Raw genomic sequence first — 26,349 nt, 5'->3', positions numbered from 1 at the left:
AAAATGTATGGTATTTCTCTCTTACTGTTTTATGGGTATTATGACACCACCACTGTGGGACTATTTACTGTAGAGTGTCATCCCTGAGAAACATATTGGATAAATGTGGCAAGTCGTCGCTTGCTGCTAAAAAAACATTTTTGGGGCTAGTTTTCAGTCAGTGGGCGGGTTTTGAGTGCTCATTGATCTTGAAATTTGTTAGACCTGGGGCTGGCAACCCTGATCACGCCTGCGCTAAGAGTTACAAGATGGCGGAGAGTGCGCAACTGAAGGTAAAGCGTATCCCGAAATAACAAAAAATGATGTATTTGGTATTAATTTAATCTCTATGGGTTACATATAGTTGGAATCGAATTTATTTGAAGATTTACTTGATTTGTTGTAGGGAAGGAATTTCATTTTTGTACAAACGCTACAGTGGAAGTCGTAGCTAGTATTGTTATTGTTAGCTAATAGCTAACGTTACGATGTTGAGTCTTGCCTGCCTCGCAGCTTGATGTATGGTTAGCGATCTAACTGTTAGTTATGTGGTTAGCGATCTAACTGTTAGTTATGTGGTTAACGTACCAGTTTCGCCAGTTAATATTTCACATACGTGTGTGATTCATTGCCAGAACCTTGTTATACTTACCAGAACCGCATGTTATCTATCCGCCAGTGAACATTTTCCAGCCAAAGAGCCATTATTCAGAACCCAATGTTATCTATTAGCTAGCTAATTTACCAGAAAATACCAAATCGTATAATTTCGCGTGTTTACACTGAGCTGCACTTGGATCGGAACGCAATCATGGTTACATAAAGACACTGTGGAGCCGGTGCGCGATATGGGTCGGAAAACGTACCTCAATTCAGGAATGGGATATACCACTGTACTCCAAATGTTACCTTAATCCACATGGCTTCGTTGAAAATATGGAAATACTGCCAGTTTACGGAAAACTACCCTTTTCATCATCATGCTAGCTAATTAGCAGTAGCCACAGCCATATTATGGAAGGTTGAACAACAAAAGAGCTGATTGGCTGAGACTGCCATTCCAAAGTGGCTACTGCTAACTAGCATGAGGACGAAAATGGGCAGTTTTCACCGACAACTGGCAGTATTTCAATCTTCTTGATGTATCAGTGTGGATAAAGGTAAAAGTTGGAGTACAGTTACCTAGTTAGCATGTATTAGTTGGCACGTTAGCTAGTTAACGTTCGCTAGCTACAGTCTGACCGGGAGAATTAGCCTGGACCAGACGGCCCTAAAGATTTGTATCTAGCTAGCTGATACCTTCCAGTTGAACGTGTCAACTTCTCTCCCACGTTTAGCAGTTGGCTAAATAGCTAATAGCTGCTTAACTAGCTCATTACGAGAGTGACGTCAAATATGGTTATTACAAGTGGGTGTCAAAAAGATAGCTAGCAAAGTAGCAAGCTATTTTAGCCAAAACATTTAGCAAACTATTATGCAGAATGCGCCCATTTGAAATTCTGTTTGTCTTTCGCTAAAGTCTAGGTTGAAGATGGCCTATTTTAATGTAAAGCTAAAACGAAACTAAAATAAATTTTTGTGAGCCAAAGAGTTAAGACTTTATATTTAATGCAATTTAAATGACCATTCTAGGATATGGTGTGTGGGCTGTAAAGAAGTGCTTGTTTCTCTGTTGTTGATTAAGTATAATTATTACATGATGTTGGTTTTTTGGGGGGGTTGGCTTCTGATCCCCAGTACTTCCCTGTAATCCCACCCATCTGTAGTTCATACTTCCCTGTAATCCCACCCATCTGTAGTTCATACTTCCCTGTAATCCCACCCATCTGTAGTTCATCAGGGGCTTCTGATCCCCAGTACTTCCCTGTAATCCCACCCATCTGTAGTTCATACTTCCCTGTAATCCCACCCATCTGTAGTTCATACTTCCCTGTAATCCCACCCATCTGTAGTTCATCAGGGGCTTCTGATCCCCAGTACTTCCCTGTAATCCCACCCATCTGTAGTTCATACTTCCCTGTAATCCCACCCGTCTGTAGTTCATCAGGGGCTTCTGATCCCCAGTACTTCCCTGTAATCCCACCCATCTGTAGTTCATCAGGGGCTTCTGATCCCCAGTACTTCCCTGTAATCCCACCCATCTGTAGTTCATCAGGGGCTTCTGATCCCCTGTGCTTCCCTGTAATCCCACCCATCTGTAGTTCATACTTCCCTGTAATCCCACCCATCTGTAGTTCATACTTCCCTGTAATCCCACCCATCTGTAGTTCATCAGGGGCTTCTGATCCCCAGTACTTCCCTGTAATCCCACCCATCTGTAGTTCATACTTCCCTGTAATCCCACCCGTCTGTAGTTCATCAGGGGCTTCTGATCCCCAGTACTTCCCTGTAATCCCACCCATCTGTAGTTCATCAGGGGCTTCTGATCCCCAGTACTTCCCTGTAATCCCACCCATCTGTAGTTCATCAGGGGCTTCTGATCCCCTGTGCTTCCCTGTAATCCCACCCATCTGTAGTTCATCAGGGGCTTCTGATCCCCTGTGCTTCCCTGTAATCCCAACCATCTGTAGTTCATCAGGGGTTTCTGATCCCTAGTACTTCCCTGTAATCCCAACCATCTGTAGTTCATCAGGGGCTTCTGATCCCCTGTGCTTCCCTGTAATCCCACCCATCTGTAGTTCATCAGGGGCTTCTGATCCCCTGTGCTTCCCTGTAATCCCACCCATCTGTAGTTCATCAGGGGCTTCTGATCCCCAGTACTTCCCTGTAATCCCACCCATCTGTAGTTCATACTTCTCTGTAATCCCACCCATCTGTAGTTCATCAGGGGCTTCTGATCCCCAGTACTTCCCTGTAATCCCACCCATCTGTAGTTCATCAAGGGCTTCTGATCCCTAGTACTTCCCTGTAATCCCAACCATCTGTAGTCCATCAGGGGCTTCTGATCCCCTGTGCTTCCCTGTAATCCCACCCATCTGTAGTTCATACTTCCCTGTAATCCCACCCATCTGTAGTTCATCAGGGGCTTCTGATCCCCAGTATTTCCCTGTAATCCCACCCATCTGTAGTTCATACTTCCCTGTAATCCCACCCATCTGTAGTTCATCAGGGGCTTCTGATCCCCAGTACTTCCCTGTAATCCCACCCATCTGTAGTTCATACTTCCCTGTAATCCCACCCGTCTGTAGTTCATCAGGGGCTTCTGATCCCCAGTACTTCCCTGTAATCCCACCCATCTGTAGTTCATCAGGGGCTTCTGATCCCCAGTACTTCCCTGTAATCCCACCCATCTGTAGTTCATCAGGGGCTTCTGATCCCCTGTGCTTCCCTGTAATCCCACCCATCTGTAGTTCATCAGGGGCTTCTGATCCCCTGTGCTTCCCTGTAATCCCAACCATCTGTAGTTCATCAGGGGCTTCTGATCCCTAGTACTTCCCTGTAATCCCAACCATCTGTAGTTCATCAGGGGCTTCTGATCCCCTGTGCTTCCCTGTAATCCCACCCATCTGTAGTTCATCAGGGGCTTCTGATCCCCTGTGCTTCCCTGTAATCCCACCCATCTGTAGTTCATCAGGGGCTTCTGTTCCCCAGTACTTCCCTGTAATCCCACCCATCTGTAGTTCATACTTCCCTGTAATCCCACCCATCTGTAGTTCATCAGGGGCTTCTGATCCCCAGTACTTCCCTGTAATCCCACCCATCTGTAGTTCATCAAGGGCTTCTGATCCCTAGTACTTCCCTGTAATCCCAACCATCTGTAGTCCATCAGGGGCTTCTGATCCCCTGTGCTTCCCTGTAATCCCACCCATCTGTAGTTCATACTTCCCTGTAATCCCACCCATCTGTAGTTCATCAGGGGCTTCTGATCCCCAGTATTTCCCTGTAATCCCACCCATCTGTAGTTCATACTTCCCTGTAATCCCACCCATCTGTAGTTCATACTTCCCTGTAATCCCACCCATCTGTAGTTCATCAGGGGCTTCTGATCCCCAGTATTTCCCTGTAATCCCACCCATCTGTAGTTCATACTTCCCTGTAATCCCACCCATCTGTAGTTCATACTTCCCTGTAATCCCACCCATCTGTAGTTCATCAGGGGCTTCTGATCCCCAGTACTTCCCTGTAATCCCACCCATCTGTAGTTCATCAGGGGCTTCTGATCCCCAGTACTTCCCTGTAATCCCACCCATCTGTAGTTCATCAGGGGCTTCTGATCCCCAGTACTTCCCTGTAATCCCACGCATCTGTAGTTCATACTTCCCTGTAATCCCACCCATCTGTAGTTCATACTTCCCTGTAATCCCACCCGTCTGTAGTTCATACTTCCCTGTAATCCCACCCGTCTGTAGTTCATACTTCCCTGTAATCCCACCCGTCTGTAGTTCATACTTCCCTGTAATCCCACCCGTCTGTAGTTCATCAGGGGCTTCTGATCCCCAGTACTTCCCTGTAATCCCACCCATCTGTAGTTCATCAGGGGCTTCTGATCCCCAGTACTTCCCTGTAATCCCACCCATCTGTAGTTCATCAGGGGCTTCTGATCCCCTGTGCTTCCCTGTAATCCCAACCATCTGTAGTTCATCAGGGGTTTCTGATCCCTAGTACTTCCCTGTAATCCCAACCATCTGTAGTCCATCAGGGGCTTCTGATCCCCTGTGCTTCCCTGTAATCCCACCCATCTGTAGTTCATACTTCCCTGTAATCCCACCCATCTGTAGTTCATCAGGGGCTTCTGATCCCCAGTATTTCCCTGTAATCCCACCCATCTGTAGTTCATACTTCCCTGTAATCCCACCCATCTGTAGTTCATACTTCCCTGTAATCCCACCCATCTGTAGTTCATCAGGGGCTTCTGATCCCCAGTATTTCCCTGTAATCCCACCCATCTGTAGTTCATACTTCCCTGTAATCCCACCCATCTGTAGTTCATACTTCCCTGTAATCCCACCCATCTGTAGTTCATCAGGGGCTTCTGATCCCCAGTACTTCCCTGTAATCCCACCCATCTGTAGTTCATCAGGGGCTTCTGATCCCCAGTACTTCCCTGTAATCCCACCCGTCTGTAGTTCATACTTCCCTGTAATCCCACCCGTCTGTAGTTCATACTTCCCTGTAATCCCACCCGTCTGTAGTTCATACTTCCCTGTAATCCCACCCGTCTGTAGTTCATACTTCCCTGTAATCCCACCCGTCTGTAGTTCATACTTCCCTGTAATCCCACCCGTCTGTAGTTCATACTTCCCTGTAATCCCCCCCGTCTGTAGTTCATCAGGGGCTTCTGATCCCCAGTACTTCCCTGTAATCCCACCCATCTGTAGTTCATACTTCCCTGTAATCCCACCCGTCTGTAGTTCATACTTCCCTGTAATCCCACCCGTCTGTAGTTCATACTTCCCTGTAATCCCACCCGTCTGTAGTTCATACTTCCCTGTAATCCCACCCATCTGTAGTTCATCAGGGGCTTCTGATCCCCAGTACTTCCCTGTAATCCCACCCATCTGTAGTTCATACTTCCCTGTAATCCCACCCGTCTGTAGTTCATACTTCCCTGTAATCCCACCCGTCTGTAGTTCATACTTCCCTGTAATCCCACCCGTCTGTAGTTCATACTTCCCTGTAATCCCACCCGTCTGTAGTTCATACTTCCCTGTAATCCCCCCCGTCTGTAGTTCATCAGGGGCTTCTGATCCCCAGTACTTCCCTGTAATCCCACCCATCTGTAGTTCATACTTCCCTGTAATCCCACCCGTCTGTAGTTCATACTTCCCTGTAATCCCACCCGTCTGTAGTTCATACTTCCCTGTAATCCCACCCGTCTGTAGTTCATACTTCCCTGTAATCCCACCCATCTGTAGTTCATCAGGGGCTTCTGATCCCCAGTACTTCCCTGTAATCCCACCCATCTGTAGTTCATACTTCCCTGTAATCCCACCCGTCTGTAGTTCATACTTCCCTGTAATCCCACCCGTCTGTAGTTCATACTTCCCTGTAATCCCACCCGTCTGTAGTTCATACTTCCCTGTAATCCCACCCGTCTGTAGTTCATACTTCCCTGTAATCCCACCCGTCTGTAGTTCATCAGGGGCTTCTGATCCCCAGTACTTCCCTGTAATCCCACCCATCTGTAGTTCATACTTCCCTGTAATCCCACCCGTCTGTAGTTCATACTTCCCTGTAATCCCACCCGTCTGTAGTTCATACTTCCCTGTAATCCCACCCGTCTGTAGTTCATACTTCCCTGTAATCCCACCCGTCTGTAGTTCATCGTATCACACATGTACTCAGGGCCCCACTATCCATAAAGCCAGAGTCTTCGAGGAGTGCTCATCTAAGATCCGTTTAGCCTTTTTGTATTTTAATGATGAATTAACTCCTACTCTAAGATGCTTTATGGCTCTGGGCCCCTGATCTCTGGAGTCTGGCCTGAATCCTGCTGATTCACACGCTGTCTCTCTCTGCTACTCTAAAGTCTCTAGTTAAAGGAGTAGTTCACTATTTTTTTACAACTTGATGTTAAGATGGTTCCTCAACCTGAAATGTAGTCTATGGGGCCAAGAGAAACTGAACCCCAGATTTTTGTTTTCTATAAACAGACATTAAACTTCAGGTAACTTTAGCCGCTGCTATTGAAACAATGGATGTGATGGGGCATTTTTTTGTTGTTGTCTAAATCACCTGAAATCAACTCCATATTTGGTTCGATGTTACGTCAAGGTGATCTGGCCATTTTTAAAACACATGGTCACATGCCTCATCACATCTATATTTTTAGCTAGCGGTGGCTAAAGTTAGCTTAAGGTTAATGGCTGTTTATGAGGGGCAATCAGCAGTTGCTACATCTATTTTTGGACTTGTAACTATGAACCCATTTGAGTCCCAAACGGAATCTGCGGGGATTTTTTTCCTTCCTATTTTCGGCCATAAATCTGCAGAAAGCTTCTTTTTTTCCTGACTCTAGTGTAGTAACATTATTTAATACAAATTGGGAACATGGTTTTATGTAAATAAATGCTTAATCCTGTGTATTAGATAACAATGAATCTACGGTTATCCTTCTACTGAATCCTAGTCAAAAATAACATGTACACAGACTCAACCTTTTTTTTTATATGGTCCTGTTATTGTAAACGTTTCATTGTGGAAGGATATGATAGATAATAAATGAAGCGTCATCAACACAGTGCAGAGGCATATAAATGCTATTATAAAACTGGGTGGTTCGAGCCCTGAATGCTGATTGGCTGACCGCCGTAGTATATCAGACCCGTATACCACAGGTGTGACATTTTATATCTACTACTTTAATTACGTTTTTTAACCAGTTTACAAAAGCAATAAGGCGCCTGCTTATGCTGGTTAAGTGTGCCTTTTTAATTCTAAATAAAATCACAGACCAGCAAAGCACACCCACAACATCACACCTCCTCCTCCATGCTTCACGGTGGGAACCACACATGCAGAGATAATCCGTTCACCTACTCTGCGTCTCACAGTGACACGGCGGTTGGAACTAAAAAATCTTACATTTGGACTCATCTGACCAAAGGACAGATTTCCACCGGTTTAATGTCCATTGCTCGGGTTTCTTGGCCCAAGCAAGTCTCTTCTTATTATTGGTGTCCTTTAGTAGTGGTTTCTTTGCAGCAAATCGACCATGAAGGCCTGATTTCACGCAGTCTCCTCTGAACAGTTGATGTTGAGATGTGTCTGTTACTTGAACTCTGTGAAGCATTTATTTGTGCTGCAATCTGAGGCTGGTAACTCTAATGAACTTATCCTCTGCAGCAGAGGTAACTCTGCGTCTTCCATTCCTGTGGCGGTCCTCATGAGAGCCAGTTTCATCACAGCGCTTGATGGTTTTGTTTAGACATGTAGCTAGCTAGCTAAACAATGAAACATAATCTCAACTCATAATGTTTCTACCCTGCATGAATCTGCAGGTAGCTAACCAACCAGGTGCTATGCTAGCTAGCTAACATTAGGCTATAACTAGCAAGGCAAATTGCTCTCGGATACGAATAATATTCCTACACAGATCATACACGTAAACGTTAGCGAGCCAGCCAGCTATAGTTAGCTAGATAGCTAACAGTACACTTTAACTTGAAATGAAAAATGACTTTCTGACAAAATTTAGAAACGTGTAATATCTGAATATGTCGCTAGCTAGACTCTCATACCCGTATACATGGATGGATGCTTCTCCTTCTCTGTCACGGTCGCCATGGTTGCCCTTAGTTTGAAGATGTAATCCAGAGGTTTTATACAACAGCCTTCCGTGTGTTCTCTTTTCGACTCGTCTATTTTATTTGCAATCAAACGCCACAACCGTCTCCTTAGCTGTCATACTCTAATTCCACTGATTTCAAAACTCGGTCCTCCAGAAAGTGGAGAGTAACACCTTTTTCTACTACGCGATATCTTTATATAAAAAAGCTGCGTTAGAAATTATTACATACTAAGGGGGGGGGAGGGGGGGGGTCAGCTCATATTTCTAGACAGAAGTATGCTACCGCTATGGCTACCGCTAGCCATGATTGGCTGAGATAGTGGATTGGCTGGACATACCCGAGAGATGAGTTTGGATTGGTCTGCCATGTAGCATACTTCTGAAGGTTCCTTTTTCTTTCTTTTTTTTCTGTGGCTAAACTAACTAGGCTTGTAATTTTAACAGTTTTAATTCACATTTACAGACGGCATACATGTTTGTTATTAAGGCACGTGAAAGTTCACATGTCCCAGAAGGCATTTCTACCAACAAAAAAAACAGTTCGATTTCTTTTTTTTTTTTTTTAAAGTTACTGTTCAAATGGCTCTCCAACACACGCAAATGAGTCACATATCTATGAAGAATACGTGGATAGAATAGTAGATGTACAGCAATGGTTGAATAGGATGAACCAGGACTAGAATACAGTATATACATATGAAGTGGACAGTAGTAGTAATATAGGAGGAACCATGACTAGAATACAGTATATACATATGAAGTGGACAGTAGTAGTTATATAGGATAGGACTTGTCTAGAATACAGTATATACATATGAAGTGGGTACATTTATTTTAGTTGTTCTCCTCTTGTATTCTATTATCCTCCGTGTTTGTAGTACTGAGAAGTAATAATAATTCTGATTTTAATTACATTTTTTCCCTTTCCTCCTCCCAAAGCAAATGGTGATGAGCCTTCGTGTTTCAGAGTTACAAGTGTTGCTAGGCTACGCAGGACGTAACAAGCACGGGCGTAAACACCAACTGTTGACCAAAGCCTTGCACCTCCTTAAGGCCGGCTGCAGCCCCGCTGTCCAGATGAAGGTGAAGGAGCTCTACAGACGACGCTTCCCCGCCAAGATGCTGTCTCCGGTGGATCTGGCCCTGCCCAGTGTCCACTCCACCTCCAGCCTGCCCGGAGGCCTCACCTCGCTGGGGTTTGACAGCCACGGGTCCCCCTCGCCTGGCTCTCTGCTGGTGCCCAAACACGAGCTGGGCCTTCACCCCGTACACCCTGACGTTAAGCTCCAGAGATTGCCCTTCTACGACATGCTGGATGAGCTTATCAAACCCACCAGCCTGGGTAAGTGGTGCTTAGACTTACATACATACACTGAGTGTACAAAACATGAAGAACACCTTCCTAGTATTGAGTTGCAACCCCCCCTTCTGCCCTCAGAACAGCTTCAATTTGTCGGGGCATGGGGACTCTACAAGGTGTCAAGCTTTCCACAGGGATGCTGGCCCATGTTGACTCTAATGCTTCCCACAGTTGTGTCAAGTTGGCTGGATGTCCTTTGGGATGTGGACCATTCTTGATACACACGGGGAAACTGTTGAGTGTGAAAAACCCAGCAGTATTGCACATCTTGACACACTCAAACCGTTACGCCTGGCACCTACTACCATACCCCCGTTCAAAGGCACTTAAATCTTTTGTCTTGCCCATTCACCCTCTGAATGTCACACGTACACAATCCATGTCTCAATTGTCTCAAGGCTTTAAAATCTTTCTTTAACCAGTCTCCTCCCCTTCATATCCTGTCTCCTCCCCTTCATATCCTGTCTCCTCCCCTTCATATCCTGTCTCCTCCCCTTCATACCCTGTCTCCTCCCCTTCATATCCTGTCTCCTCCCCTTCATATCCTGTCTCCTCCCCTTCATATCCTGTCTCCTCCCCTTCACCTACACCGATTTGAAGTGGATTTAGCATCCATAAGGGATCATAGCTTTCACCTGGATTTACCTGGTTCATGGAAAGGGCAGGACTTGTACAGTCAGTGTATGTTTCACATACATTCATCATATATACATTGTGTTTATTATGATTAAAGCAATAAGGCTTTAACCTGTGGATTATTGTGATTAACAGTTATATAATTAGGTGCATGTCTGTCTATCTTGTCTGTTAGGTCCATAGAATAAAGGGTGTATGGTTAGGGTATCCCATCTCTCGGTAACCCACAGCGTAACCGGCATTGTAATGGCTGTAACTGAAGTTTGTCTAGTTTTCAGTTCTGAACGTTTCCATGTTTGTACTTGACTGTGTGTTCTATCTTGTGGGAGGTGGTGGTTGGTAGGATGAGATTGTTATAGGTCTCTCTCTCCCTCCCCTCCCCCTCTCTCCCTCCCCTCCCCCTCTCTCCCTCCCCTCCCCCTCTCTCCCTCCCCTCCCCCTCTCTCCCTCCCCTCCCCCTCTCTCCCTCCCCTCCCCCTCTCTCCCTCCCCTCCCTCTCTCTCCCTCCCCTCCCCCTCTCTCCCTCCCCTCCCCCTCTCTCCCTCCCCTCCCCCTCTCTCCCTCCCCTCCCCCTCTCTCCCTCCCCTCCCTCTCTCCCTCCCCTCCCCCTCTCTCCCTCCCCTCCATCTCTCCCTCCCCTCCCTCTCTCCTCCCCTCCCTCCCTCTCTCTCCCCCCCCTCCCTCTCTCCTCCCCTCCCTCCCTCTCCCCCCTCCCCCTCCCTCTCTCTCCCCCCTCCCCCTCCCTCTCTCTCCCCCCTCCCCCTCCCTCCCTCTCTCCTCCCCTCCCTCCCTCTCTCTCCCTCCCCCTCCCTCTCTCTCCCCCCTCCCCCTCCCTCCCTCTCCCCCCTCCCTCTCCCCCCTCCCCCTCCCTCTCTCTCCCCCCCCTCCCTCTCTCTCCCCCCCCTCCCTCTCTCCTCCCCTCCCTCCCTCTCTCCTCCCCTCCCTCCCCCCTCCTCCCTCTCCCCCCTCCCCCTCCCTCCCTCTCCCCCCTCCCCCTCCCTCTCTCTCCCCCCTCCCCCTCCCTCTCTCTCCCCCCTCCTCTCTCTCTCTCTCTCTTCTCCTCAGCCTCAGACAACAGTCAGCGGTTTCAGGAGACGTGTTATGCCTTTGCATTGACGCCCCAGCAGGTCCAGCAGATCAGCAGCTCCATGTAAGACCGACCCTTGAGGACACACCTGACCCCTATCTAGACCGCTAGGACACACCTGACCCCTATCTAGACCGCTAGGACACACCTGACCCCTATCTAGACCGCTAGGACACACCTGACCCCTATCTAGACCGCTAGGACACACCTGACCCCTATCTAGACCGCTGAGGACACACCTGACCCCTATCTAGACCGCTAGGACACACCTGACCCCTATCTAGACCGCTAGGACACACCTGACCCCTATCTAGACCGCTAGGACACACCTGACCCCTATCTAGACCGCTAGGACACACCTGACCCCTATCTAGACCGCTAGGACACACCTGACCCCTATCTAGACCGCTAGGACACACCTGACCCCTATCTAGACCGCTAGGACACACCTGACCCCTATCTAGACCGCTAGGACACACCTGACCCCTATCTAGACCGCTAGGACACACCTGACCCCTATCTAGACCGCTAGGACACACCTGACCCCTATCTAGACCGCTAGGACACACCTGACCCCTATCTAGACCGCTAGGACACACCTGACCCCTATCTAGACCGCTAGGACACACCTGACCCCTATCTAGACCGCTAGGACACACCTGACCCCTATCTAGACCGCTAGGACACACCTGACCCCTATCTAGACCGCTAGGACACACCTGACCCCTATCTAGACCGCTAGGACACACCTGACCCCTATCTAGACCGCTAGGACACACCTGACCCCTATCTAGACCGCTAGGACACACCTGACCCCTATCTAGACCGCTAGGACACACCTGACCCCTATCTAGACCGCTAGGACACACCTGACCCCTATCTAGACCGCTTGGACACACCTGACCCCCATCTAGACCACTGAGAACACACCCGACCCCTATCTAGACCACTGAGAACACACTTGACCCCTATCTAGACCGCTAGGACACACCTGACCCCTATCTAGACCGCTGAGGACACACCCGACCCCCATCTAGACCGCTGAGAACACACCCGACCCCTATCTAGACCACTGAGAACACACTTGACCCCTATCTAGACCGCTAGGACACACCTGACCCCTATCTAGACCGCTGAGGACACACCTGACCCCTATCTAGACCGCTGAGGACACACCTGACCCCTATCTAGACCGCTGAGGACACACCTGACCCCTATCTAGACCGCTGAGGACACACCTGACCCCTATCTAGACCGCTGAGAACACACCTGACCCCTATCTAGACCACTGAGAACACACCTGACCCCTATCTAGACCACTGAGAACACACCTGACCCCTATCTAGACCACTGAGAACACACCTGACCCCTATCTAGACCACTGAGAACACACCTGACCCCTATCTAGACCACTGAGAACACACCTGACCCCTATCTAGACCACTGAGAACACACCTGACCCCTATCTAGACCACTGAGAACACACCTGACCCCTATCTAGACCACTAGAACACACCTGACCCCTATCTAGACCACTAGAACACACCTGCCCCCTATCTAGACCACTGAGAACACACCTGACCCCTATCTAGACCACTAAAACACACCTGACCCCTATCTAGACCACTGAGAACACACCCGATCACTAGAACACACCCGACCCCTATCTAGACCGCTGAGAACACACCCGACCCCTATCTAGACCGCTGAGAACACACCCGACCCCTATCTAGACCGCTGAGAACACACCCGACCCCCATCTAGACCGCTGAGAACACACCCGACCCCCATCTAGACCGCTGAGAACACACCTGACCCCTATCTAGACCACTAGAACACACCTGACCCCTATCTAGACCACTGAGAACACACCTGACCCCTATCTAGACCACTGAGAACACACCTGACCCCCATCTAGACCACTGAGAACAAACCTGACCCCTATCTACACCACTGAGAACACACCTGACCCCTATCTACACCACTGAGAACAAACCTGACCCCTATCTAGACCGCTGAGAACACACCCGACCCCCATCTAGACCGCTGAGAACACACCCGACCCCTATCTAGACCACTAGAACACACCCGACCCCTATCTAGACCGCTGAAAACACACCCGACCCCTATCTAGACCACTGAGAACGTCTGTGTCGTCAGTCTCTCCTGCTGGCAGAAACAGGATGTGACTGGTTTCAATTCATACACGCAGCGGGTGTCGTTCTCGATAGATATGTACAAAAATATACAGAATAATAAACTGAAAATCGATGCGTGCAGTACACACGATCCTATTGCATTGGATAATGGGATGACAATGCCTTCCCATTGGATAATGGGATGACAATACCTTCCCATTGGATAATTAGATGACAATGCCTTCCCATTGGATAATTGGATGACAATGCCTTCCCATTGGATAATTGGATGACAATGCCTTCCCATTGGATAATGGGATGACAATGCCTTCCCATGGGATGACAATGCCTTCCCATTGGATGACAATGCCTTCCCATTGGATAATTGGATGACAATGCCTTCCCATTGGATAATGGGATGACAATGCCTTCCCATGGGATAACAATGCCTTCCCATTGGATGACAATGCCTTCCCATTGGATGACAATGCCTTCCCATTGGATGACAATGCCTTCCCATTGGATGACAATGGGATGACAGTGCCTTCCCATCTAGTTTTAATTCTATGGTTATTTTGCTCAGTGCCATTTGCTCGTGCAAAACGTTGTCCACTGACTCCTCACCTAAGCATGTCTCTACAGGGACATCTCTGGGACCAAGTGTGACTTTGCGGTCCAGGTTCAGCTAAGGTAAGGCTCTCCTGTCTTCTTACAGCTCCTTCTGAAAGTATTCACACCCATTTTACTTTCCCCCCACATTTTGTTGTTACAGCCTGGTTTTTAAAAAATTGATTAAATTGAGATTTTTGGGGGGTCACTGGCATACTGTACCAGGCTCAGAGGGATATATAGTGGAATTATGTTTTTAGAAACTTTTACAAATTATTTTAAAAGATTAAATGTCTTTAGCGTATAAGTACTCAACCCCTTTGTTATTTCAAGCCTAAATAAGTTCAGGAGTAAACATTTGCTTAACAAGTCACATAAAAAGTTGCATGCATTTTAAATGACCACATCATCTCTGTACCCCACACACATACAATTATCTGTAAGGTCCCTCAGTTGAACAAACACCAATCACAGACCAGGGAGGTTTTCCAATGCCTTGCAAAGAGCACCTATTGGTAGATGGGGAGAAAGAAAAAAAAACTGACATTTGAATATCCCTTTGAGCCTGGTGAACTTATTAATTACACTTTGGATGGGGTATCAATACACCCAGTCACTACAAAGATACAGGCGTCCTTCCTAACTTAGTTGCCAGAGAGGAAGGAAACCTCACAGGGTTTCCAGGGTCATCATGAGGCCAATGGGGACTTTGTAACTGTTTTAGAGTTTAACGACTGTGATAGGAGATAACTGAGGATGGATCAACAACATTGTAGTTACTCCACAATACTAATCTAAATGACAGAGTGAAAAGAAGGAAGCCTGTACAGAATATATATTTTTCCCAAAGCATCCTGTTTGCAACAAGGCACTAAAGTAATACTGCAAAAGAATGTGTCAAAGCAATTCACTTTTTTTTTTGTCCTGAATACAAAGTGTTATGTTTGGGCTGTTGGAATCTGCTTAAACTTTGATCATTGAGCTAGTAAATGAAAGAGACGGTGTTAGGTCAGAAGTCCATTGGTTTATCTTCAGAGAACCATTAACATCTGTGGATTAGATGAAGGATTGTGTTGAGGTCAGGAAGTGAGGACAGATTCTCTTGAGGCAGTAATAAAGATGACTGCCTGTCAGTTGTTTATTGATGTGTCTGTGATTTTGAATTGGTAATTAATCTCTGTGCTTAAAATTCCTAACGATTTTATTAATCTCTGGTATTTGTTATTGATCTGTGGTCTTTTCTCCCCCAGGTTTTGTTTGTCAGAGACGAGCTGTGCCCAGGAGGATCATTTCCCATCCAACTTGTGTGTGAAAGTCAACAGCAAGCCCTGCAACCTCCCGGTGAGTCTGTCTGACAGCCCACTACCCTTTTCTAGGGTGTCCAATCAAAGCCCACTACCCTTTTCTAGGGTGTCCAATCAAAGCCCACTACCCTTTTCTAGGGTGTCCAATCAAAGCCCACTACCCTTTTCTAGGGTGTCCAATCAAAGCCCACTACCCTTTTCTAGGGTGTCCAATCAAAGCCCACTACCCTTTTCTAGGGTGTCCAATCAAAGCCCACTACCCTTTTCTAGGGTGTCCAATCAAAAACCCATTGTTTTTTGACCCATGGGTAAACTAATATGTTTTATTATGTACATAATCCTCTAAGAAAACCAATGGGCCAAACCTCATGTCTCCTCTATCGTAATCTGTTCAAAAATATTTTACCCTTGTTGGATGGCCAAAATTACTTAGTAAATCAATGGATTCCTGTGGATTTATTTATCTATTTTGAAATAAGTAAAAATACAGAGACAACACAACACTACATAAAGAGAGACCTAAGACAACAACACAGCATGGTAGCAACACGTGACAACACAGCATGGTAGCATCACAGCATGACAACAACATGGTAGGACACAACATGACAACAGCATGGTAGCAACACGTGACAACACAGCATGGTAGCAACACAGCATGACAACAACATGGTAGGACACAACATGACAACAGCATGGTAGCAACACGTGACAACACAGCATGGTAGCAACACAACATGACAACAACATGGTAGGACACAACATGACAACAGCATGGTAGCAACACGTGACAACACAGCATGGTAGCAACACAACATGACAACAACATGGTAGGACACAACATGACAACAGCATGGTAGCAACACGTGACAACACAGCATGGTAGCAACACAGCATGACAACAACATGGTAGGACACAACATGACAACAGCATGGCAGCATCACAGCATGACAACAGCATGGCAGCATCACAGCATGACAACAGCATGGCAGCATCACAGCATGACAACAGCATGGCAGCATCACAGCATGACAACAACATGGCAGCATCACAGCATGACAACAGCATGGCAGCATCACAGCATGACAACAACATGGTAGCATCACAGCATGACAACATGGTAGCAACACAGCATGACAACACAGCATGGCAGCAACACAACATGACAACAACATGGTAGCAACACAGCATGACAACAACATGGTAGCAACACAGCATGACAACAACATGGTAGCAACACAGCATGACAACAGCATGACAGCATGACAACAACATGGTAGCAACACAGCATGACAACAGCATGGTAGCATCACAGCATGACAACATGGTAGCAACACAGCATGACAACACAGCATGGCAGCAACACAACATGACAACATGGTAGCAACACAGCATGACAACACAACATGGTAGCAGCACAACATGACAACATGGTAGCAGCACAACATGACAACACAACATGGTAGCAGCACAACATGACAACATGGTAGCAACACAGCATGACAACAACATGGTAGCAACACAGCATGACAACAACATGGTAGCAACACAGCATGACAACAACATGGTAGCAGCACAACATGACAACAGCATGGCAGCATCACAGCATGACAACATGGCAGCAACACAGCATGACAACATGGTAGCATGACAACATGGTAGCAACACAGCATGACAACATGGTAGCAACACAGCATGACAACATGGTAGCAACACAGCATGGTAGCAACACAGCATGACAACATGGTAGCAACACAGCATGGTAGCAACACAGCATGACAACATGGCAGCAACACAGCATGGCAGCAACACAGCATGACAGCATGGTAGCAACACAGCATGACAACATGGCAGCAACACAGCATGGCAGCAACACAGCATGACAACATGGTAGCAACACAGCATGACAACATGGTAGCAACACAGCATGACAACATGGTAGCAACACAGCATGACAACATGGTAGCAACAAAGCATGACAACATGGTAGCAACACAGCATGGTAGCAACACAGCATGGTAGCAACACAGCATGGTAGCAACACAGCATGACAACATGGTAGCAACACAGCATGACAACATGGTAGCAACACAGCATGACAACATGGTAGCAACACAGCATGACAACATGGCAGCAACACAACATGACAACATGGTAGCAACACAACATGGTAGCAGCACAAAACATGGTACAAACATTATTGGGCACAGACAACAGCACAAAGGGCAAGAAGGTAGAGACAACAATACATCACGCAAAGGTACAATACATATAATATGTTAGAAACACCTCATTGAACAATTCAGAACATGAATTATCATGTTTGTCTTGGTAAAATGTATTTTATAGCATAAATACGTGACATTTCATAACTAATACCTTACTCATTAAACCATTTGTTCCTCAATCCCGGTGCTGGGGTCCTACATGTTTTGTCTTTGCCCTGGTGCTAACACATTATCCTGGTCCTACAGGGTTTGTCTTTGCCCTGGTGCTAACACATTATCCTGGTCCTACAGGGTTGGTCTTTGCCCTGGTGCTAACACATTATCCTGGTCCTACAGGGTTGGTCTTTGCCCTGGTGCTAACACATTATCCTGGTCCTACAGGGTTGGTCTTTGCCCTGGTGCTAACACATTATCCTGGTCCTACAGGGTTGGTCTTTGCCCTGGTGCTAACACATTATCCTGGTCCTACAGGGTTGGTCTTTGCCCTGGTGCTAACACATTATCCTGGTCCTACAGGGTTGGTCTTTGCCCTGGTGCTAACACATTATCCTGGTCCTACAGGGTTGGTCTTTGCCCTGGTGCTAACACATTATCCTGGTCCTACAGGGTTGGTCTTTGCCCTGGTGCTAACACATTATCCTGGTCCTACAGGGTTGGTCTTTGCCCTGGTGCTAACACATTATCCTGGTCCTACAGGGTTGGTCTTTGCCCTGGTGCTAACACATTATCCTGGTCCTACAGGGTTGGTCTTTGCCCTGGTGCTAACACATTATCCTGGTCCTACAGGGTTGGTCTTTGCCCTGGTGCTAACACATTATCCTGGTCCTACAGGGTTGGTCTTTGCCCTGGTGCTAACACATTATCCTGGTCCTACAGGGTTGGTCTTTGCCCTGGTGCTAACACATTATCCTGGTCCTACAGGGATTGTCTTTGCCCTGGTGCTAACACATTATCCTGGTCCTACAGGGATTGTCTTTGCCCTGGTGCTAACACATTATCCTGGTCCTACAGGGATTGTCTTTGCCCTGGTGCTAACACATTATCCTGGTCCTACAGGGTTGGTCTTTGCCCTGGTGCTAACACATTATCCTGGTCCTACAGGGTTGGTCTTTGCCCTGGTGCTAACACATTATCCTGGTCCTACAGGGTTGGTCTTTGCCCTGGTGCTAACACATTATCCTGGTCCTACAGGGTTGGTCTTTGCCCTGGTGCTAACACATTATCCTGGTCCTACAGGGATTGTCTTTGCCCTGGTGCTAACACATTATCCTGGTCCTACAGGGTTGGTCTTTGCCCTGGTGCTAACACATTATCCTGGTCCTACAGGGTTTGTCTTTGCCCTGGTGCTAACACATTATCCTGGTCCTACAGGGTTGGTCTTTGCCCTGGTGCTAACACATTATCCTGGTCCTACAGGGTTGGTCTTTGCCCTGGTACTAACACATTATCCTGGTCCTACAGGGTTGGTCTTTGCCCTGGTACTAACACACATTATTGCACTAATCAACTCCTCATCAAGCCTTTCATTGAACCAAATGTGTTAGTTGTACTCCTTTCGTTCCCCGGGACCAGGATTGGGAAACACTGCATTAAGCAGTGCTCAAGTAATGACACTTTTTTCCAAAGTGCTTGACAGTAATAACTGGGTTTACACAACCAAAAAATCATTTTCTGCAGAAACTACTCATCTGTGTGCTCGTCGTCTTGACCTGACTGCAGTTTGACGTCGTAACCGATTTCCGTGGGTAAATCCTCACCTTCGATGGCCACTGGTAGGCTGGAGAAGTGTGCTCTTCTTCGATGGCCACTGGTAGGCTGGAGAAGTGTGCTCTTCTTCGATGGCCACTGGTAGGCTGGAGAAGTGTGCTCTTCACGGATGAATCCCGGTTTCAACTGTACCGGGCAGACAGAGTGTACGACGTTGTGTGAGCGAGCGGTTTGCTGACGTCAATGTTGTGAACAGAGTGCCCCATGGTGGGGTTAGGGTATGGGCAGGCATAAGTTACCGAAAACTGACAATTGCATTTTATCGATCGGAATTTGAATGCTGAGATACCGTGACGAGATCCTGAGGCACGTTGTCGTGACATTCATCTGCCACCATCACCTCATGTTTCAGCATGATAATACACAGCCCCATGTCACAAGGATCTGTACACAATTCCTGGAAGCTGAACATGTCCCAGTTCTTCCATGGCCTGCGTACTCACCAGACATGTCACCCATTGAGCATGTTTGGGATGCTCTGGATCGACGTGTACAACAGCGTGTTCCAGTTCCCGCCAATATCCAGAAACTTCACACAGCCATTGAAGAGGAGAGGAACAACATTCCACAGGCCACAATCAACAGCCTGATCAACTCTATGTGAAGGAGATGTGTTGCGCTGCATGAGGCTAAATGGTGGTCACACCAGATACTGACTGGTTTTCTGATCCACACCCCTACCTTTTTTTTAAGGTGTCTGTGACCAAGAGATTCATATCTGTATTCCCAGTCAGGTGAAATCAATAGATTAGGACCTAATGATTTTATTTAAATCAACTGATTTCCTTATATGAACTGTAACTTAGTTGTGTTTGTGTTCAGTGTACGTTTTCCTTGTGGGACTTGAACCCACAATTCTCGGCGTTGTTAGCCTAGCGTCCTGCTCTTCACACAACCTGACATTTGACCCTGTTGTCTCACCTCTTCCTCAGAGCTACCTTCCTCCAACCAAAAACGGAGTGGAACCCAAACGGCCGAGTCGTCCCATCAACATCACGTCACTGGTCAGACTGTCCACCACAGTACCCAACACTATCGTGGTGTCATGGACCTCAGAGATAGGCAGGGTAAGGAATCTATCGTGGTGTCATGGACCCCCGAGATAGGCAGGGTAAGGAATCTATCGTGGTGTCATGGACCTCTGAGATAGGCAGGGTAAGGAATCTAACGTGGTGTCATGGACCCCTGAGATAGGCAGGGTAAGGAATCTAACGTGGTGTCATGGACCTCTGAGATAGGCAGGGTAAGGAATCTAACGTGGTGTCATGGACCTCCGAGATAGGCAGGGTAAGGAATCTAACGTGGTGTCATGGACCTCCGAGATAGGCAGGTTAAGGAATCTAACGTGGTGTCATGGACCCCCGAGATAGGCAGGGTAAGGAATCTAACGTGGTGTCATGGACCTCTGAGATAGGCAGGGTAAGGAATCTAACGTGGTGTCATGGACCCCTGAGATAGGCAGGGTAAGGAATCTAACGTGGTGTCATGGACCTCTGAGATAGGCAGGGTAAGGAATCTATCGTGGTGTCATGGACCTCCGAGATAGGCAGGGTAAGGAATCTAACGTGGTGTCATGGACCTCCGAGATAGGCAGGGTAAGGAATCTAACGTGGTGTCATGGACCTCCGAGATAGGCAGGGTAAGGAATCTAACGTGGTGTCATGGACCTCCGAGATAGGCAGGGTAAGGAATCTAACGTGGTGTCATGGACCTCCGAGATAGGCAGGGTAAGGAATCTAACGTGGTGTCATGGACCTCCGAGATAGGCAGGGTAAGGAATCTAACGTGGTGTCATGGACCTCCGAGATAGGCAGGGTAAGGAATCTAACGTGGTGTCCATGGACCCCCGAGATAGGCAGGGTAAGGAATCTAACGTGGTGTCATGGACCTCCGAGATAGGCAGGGTAAGGAATCTAACGTGGTGTCATGGACCTCCGAGATAGGCAGGGTAAGGAATCTAACGTGGTGTCATGGACCTCCGAGATAGGCAGGTTAAGGAATCTAACGTGGTGTCATGGACCCCCGAGATAGGCAGGGTAAGGAATCTAACGTGGTGTCATGGACCTCTGAGATAGGCAGGGTAAGGAATCTAACGTGGTGTCATGGACCTCCGAGATAGGCAGGGTAAGGAATCTAACGTGGTGTCATGGACCCCCCGAGATAGGCAGATTATTTAGAATCCCGGTTGGAAAATTCCCGGGATCAGATAAGCCAGAAATCCAGAATACTCCAACCAGGATTTCTGGGAAATTTTGGGAACATGACCATTATTTTGCAATACTAAGGCTGGCTTGGCTTGGCTGGCTTGGCTTGGCTTGGCTTGGCTGGCTTGGCTTGGTTGGCTTGGCTGGCTTGGCTTGGCTGGCTTGGCTGGCTGGCTGGCTGGCTGGCTGGCTGGCTGGCTGGCTGGCTGGCTGGCTGGCTGGCTGGCTTGGCTGGCTGGCTGGCTTGGCTGGCTGGCTGACAAACTACTGAAATGGATGTCAGCAAAGACTGGATAAAGCTGTGGCACAAGATATAGACCAGTGTTTGTATACCATGTGGTTGCTTCTGTGAAGCCACAAAGCACGGAGAATGTTATTCTATTCTGTTCCATTTGTTTTTGTGTCATCGTGGTTCATTGTGATAACCTCCCTCCTGTTGTCTCCTCTCTCAGAGTTTCTCCATGGCCGTGTACCTGGCGAGACAACAGACATCCACAACCCTGCTACAGAGACTACGAGCCAAAGGCATCCGCAACCCAGACCACTCCAGAGCTCTCAGTAGGTGGCTCTCTGATATTAGACGCCGCAACCCAGACCACTCCAGAGCTCTCAGTAGGTGGCTCTCTGATATTAGACGGTGCTGGTCCCAGACCACTCCAGAGCTCTCAGTAGGTGGCTCTCTGATATTAGACGGTGCTGGTCCCAGACCACTCCAGAGCTCTCAGTAGGTGGCTCTCTGATATTAGACGCCGCAACCCAGACCACTCCAGAGCTCTCAGTAGGTGGCTCTCTGATATTAGACGCCGCAACCCAGACCACTCCAGAGCTCTCAGTAGGTGGCTCTCTGATATTAGACGGTGCTGGTCCCAGACCACTCCAGAGCTCTCAGTAGGTGGCTCTCTGATATTAGACGGTGCTGGTCCCAGACCACTCCAGAGCTCTCAGTAGGTGGCTCTCTGATATTAGACTGTGCTGGTCCCAGACCACTCCAGAGCTCTCAGTAGGTGGCTCTCTGATATTAGACGGTGCTGGTCCCAGACCACTCCAGAGCTCTCAGTAGGTGGCTCTCTGATATTAGACGGTGCTGGTCCCAGACCACTCCAGAGCTCTCAGTAGGTGGCTCTCTGATATTAGACGGTGCTGGTCCCAGACCACTCCAGAGCTCTCAGTAGGTGGCTCTCTGATATTAGACGGTGCTGGTCCCAGACCACTCCAGAGCTCTCAGTAGGTGGCTCTCTGATATTAGACGGTGCTGGTCCCAGACCACTCCAGAGCTCTCAGTAGGTGGCTCTCTGATATTAGACGGTGCTGGTCCCAGACCACTCCAGAGCTCTCAGTAGGTGGCTCTCTGATATTAGACGCCGCAACCCAGACCACTTCAGAGCTCTCAGTAGGTGGCTCTCTGATATTAGACGGTGCTGGTCCCAGACCACTCCAGAGCTCTCAGTAGGTGGCTCTCTGATATTAGACGGTGCTGGTCCCAGACCACTCCAGAGCTCTCAGTAGGTGGCTCTCTGATATTAGACGGTGCTGGTCCCAGACCACTCCAGAGCTCTCAGTAGGTGGCTCTCTGATATTAGACGGTGCTGGTCCCAGACCACTCCAGAGCTCTCAGTAGGTGGCTCTCTGATATTAGGCGGTGCTGGTCCCAGACCACTCCAGAGCTCTCAGTAGGTGGCTCTCTGATATTAGATGGTGCTGGTCCCAGACCACTCCAGAGCTCTCAGTAGGTGGCTCTCTGATATTAGACGGTGCTGGTCCCAGACCACTACAGAGCTCTCAGTAGGTGGCTCTCTGATATTAGACGGTGCTGGTCCCAGACCACTCCAGAGCTCTCAGTAGGTGGCTCTCTGATATTAGACGGTGCTGGTCCCAGACCACTACAGAGCTCTCAGTAGGTGGCTCTCTGATATTAGACGGTGCTGGTCCCAGACCACTACAGAGCTCTCAGTAGGTGGCTCTCTGATATTAGACGGTGCTGGTCCCAGACCACTCCAGAGCTCTCAGTAGGTGGCTCTCTGATATTAGATGGTGCTGGTCCCAGACCACTCCAGAGCTCTCAGTAGGTGGCTCTCTGATATTAGACGGTGCTGGTCGCAGACCACTCCAGAGCTCTCAGTAGGTGGCTCTCTGATATTAGGCGGTGCTGGTCCCAGACCACTCCAGAGCTCTCAGTAGGTGGCTCTCTGATATTAGACGGTGCTGGTCCCAGACCACTCCATAGCTCTCCGTAGGTGGCTCTCTGATATTAGACGGTGCTGGTCCCAGACCACTCCAGAGCTCTCAGTAGGTGGCTCTCTGATATTAGACGGTGCTGGTCCCAGACCACTCCATAGCTCTCAGTAGGTGGCTCTCTGATATTAGACGGTGCTGGTCCCATACCACTCCAGAGCTCTCAGTAGGTGGCTCTCTGATATTAGACGCTGCTGGTCCCAGATCTGTTGGTGCTGTAAAACCCAAGACCCTATTGACCATAGGAGCTGACTCTAAGGCACCAAGCTGGGGGATCGGGAACGGTAGAACATCATTTTTATCGGTGACCTCCAGCTCATTATGTTGTGTTTGTTATCTCTCTCCTTACAGTCAAAGAGAAGTTGACAGCTGACCCCGACAGTGAGATTGCGACCACCAGTCTACGAGTCTCTCTACTCTGTCCGGTACGTACACTCATTTACGTTTTAGTCATTTAGCAGAAGTTCTTTAAATCAGATTTACAGTCAATCAGTGCATTCAACTTGGGTAAAGTAGCTAACTAGTAGAGGAAACACATCAAAATCACAGTGAAATGTCATTATCAGTCCTCTTCCTGTTTCCTGTGTGTTTGTCTAGCTGGTCCTCGTGATGTTGATGTGTATTCATCTTCCTGTTTCCTGTGTGTTTGTCTAGCTGGTCCTTGTGATGTTGATGTATATTCATCTTCCTGTTTCCTGTGTGTTTGTCTAGCTGGTCCTCGTGATGTTGATGTATATTCATCTTCCTGTTTCCTGTTTCCTGTGTGTTTGTCTAGCTGGTCCTCGTGATGTTGATGTATATTCATCTTCCTGTTTCCTGTGTGTTTGTCTAGCTGGTCCTCGTGATGTTGATGTATATTCATCTTCCTGTTTCCTGTGTGTTTGTCTAGCTGGTCCTCGTGATGTTGATGTATATTCATCTTCCTGTTTCCTGTGTGTTTGATCGAATGACATTAGACCGGTGGAAATCTGTCCTTTGGTCTGATGAGTCCAAATGTAAGACTTCTGGTTCCAACCGCTGTGTCTTTGTGAGACGAAGAGTAGGTGAACGGATGATCTCCGCATGTGTGGTTCCCACCGTGAAGCATGGCGGAGGAGGTGTGATGTTGTGGGTGTGCTTTGCTGGTCTGTGATTTTATTTAGAATTCAAGGCACACTTAACCAGCATGGTTACCACAGCATTCTGCAGTGATACGCCATCCCATCTGGTTTGTGCTTAGTCCCACTATCATTTGTTTTTCAACAGGACAATGACCCAACACACCTCCAGGCTGTGTAAGGGCTATTTGACCAAGAAGGAGAGTGATGGAGTGCTGCAACAGATGACCTGACCTCCACAATCACCTGACCTCAACCCAATTGAGATGGTTTGGGATGAGTTGGACCACAGAGTGAAGGAAAAGCATATGTGGGAACTCCTTCAAGACTGTTGGAAAAGCATTCCAGGTGAAGCTGGTTGAGAGAATGCCAAGAGTGTGCAATGCTGTCATCAAGGCAAAGGGTGGCTACTTTTTAGAATCTCAAATATATTTTGATTTGTTTAACACGGTTTTGGATACTAAATGATTCCATATGTATTATTTCGTAGTTTTGATGTCATCACTATTATTCTACAAATGTAGAAAATAGTAAAAATGAAGAAAAACCCTTGAATGAGTAGGTGTGTCCAAATATTTCACTGCTACTGAATACAATTATCAATAGCACAGTAGAATAGCCCTTGATCATGACTCAGTTCAATTACATTTAGCCTTGAGTCCTCAACAACCGGATATTCTGGTTTTCATCAGACATCTTAACTCCTCCTCCACATTTACTGGATTGGTTGAACAGTGCAGAAGAGAACCTACACATTTACTGGATTGGTTGAACAGTGCAGAAGAGAACCTCCAACAGTTTTTTTTCTTCTCGTCAAGACCAGTATGTAGATCTAGTGTCAGACCAGTATGTAGGGGGGGGGATCTAGTGTCAGACCAGTATGTAGGGGGGGGATCTAGTGTCAGACCAGTATGTAGGAGGGGGATCTAGTGTCAGACCAGTATGTAGGAGGGGGATCTAGTGTCAGACCAGTATGTAGGAGGGGGATCTAGTGTCAGACCAGTATGTAGGAGGGGGATCTAGTTGCAGACCAGTATGTAGGAGGGGGATCTAGTTGCAGACCAGTATGTAGGAGGGGGATCGAGTTGCAGACCAGTATGTAAGGGGATCGAGTTGCAGACCAGTATTAGGAGGGGATCTAGTTCAGCCAGTATGTAGGAGGGGACTAGTTGCAGACCAGTATAGGAGGGGGATCTAGTTGCAGACCAGTATGTAGAGGGGGATCGAGTTGCAGACCAGTATGTAGGAGGGGGATCGAGTTGCAGACCAGTATGTAGGAGGGGGATCGAGTTGCAGACCAGTATGTAGGAGGGGGATCGAGTTGCAGACCAGTATGTAGGAGGGGGATCGAGTTGCAGACCAGTATGTAGGAGGGGGATCGAGTTGCAGACCAGTATGTAGGAGGGGGATCGAGTTGCAGACCAGTATGTAGGAGGGGGATCGAGTTGCACCAGTATGTAGGAGAGATGGGGGAGGT

At 47.8% G+C, this 26,349-nt stretch overlaps 1 protein-coding gene across 1 annotated transcript in view; it reads left to right on the top strand.

Annotated features, from left to right (window-relative positions):
• Positions 1 to 228: 228 nt before the first annotated feature.
• Positions 229 to 26,349, top strand: part of LOC120051639 (E3 SUMO-protein ligase PIAS1-like) — a 78,145-nt gene continuing 52,024 nt past the window's right edge. Inside the window, exons 1-8 of the mRNA XM_038998534.1 lie at positions 229 to 272; positions 9,149 to 9,551; positions 11,271 to 11,355; positions 14,073 to 14,120; positions 15,290 to 15,380; positions 20,272 to 20,406; positions 21,996 to 22,101; positions 24,127 to 24,200. Coding sequence (XP_038854462.1) covers positions 249 to 272; positions 9,149 to 9,551; positions 11,271 to 11,355; positions 14,073 to 14,120; positions 15,290 to 15,380; positions 20,272 to 20,406; positions 21,996 to 22,101; positions 24,127 to 24,200 — 966 coding nt within the window. The 5' untranslated portion in view covers positions 229 to 248. The remainder of the gene's footprint in view (positions 273 to 9,148; positions 9,552 to 11,270; positions 11,356 to 14,072; positions 14,121 to 15,289; positions 15,381 to 20,271; positions 20,407 to 21,995; positions 22,102 to 24,126; positions 24,201 to 26,349) is intronic.

The sequence above is a fragment of the Salvelinus namaycush genome, chromosome 8 (assembly GCF_016432855.1).
Source record: "Salvelinus namaycush isolate Seneca chromosome 8, SaNama_1.0, whole genome shotgun sequence".
Classification (NCBI taxonomy): Eukaryota; Metazoa; Chordata; class Actinopteri; order Salmoniformes; family Salmonidae; genus Salvelinus; species Salvelinus namaycush.
Note: the sequence above shows the minus strand (reverse complement) of the source record. Positions and strands in the feature narration are given on the sequence as shown.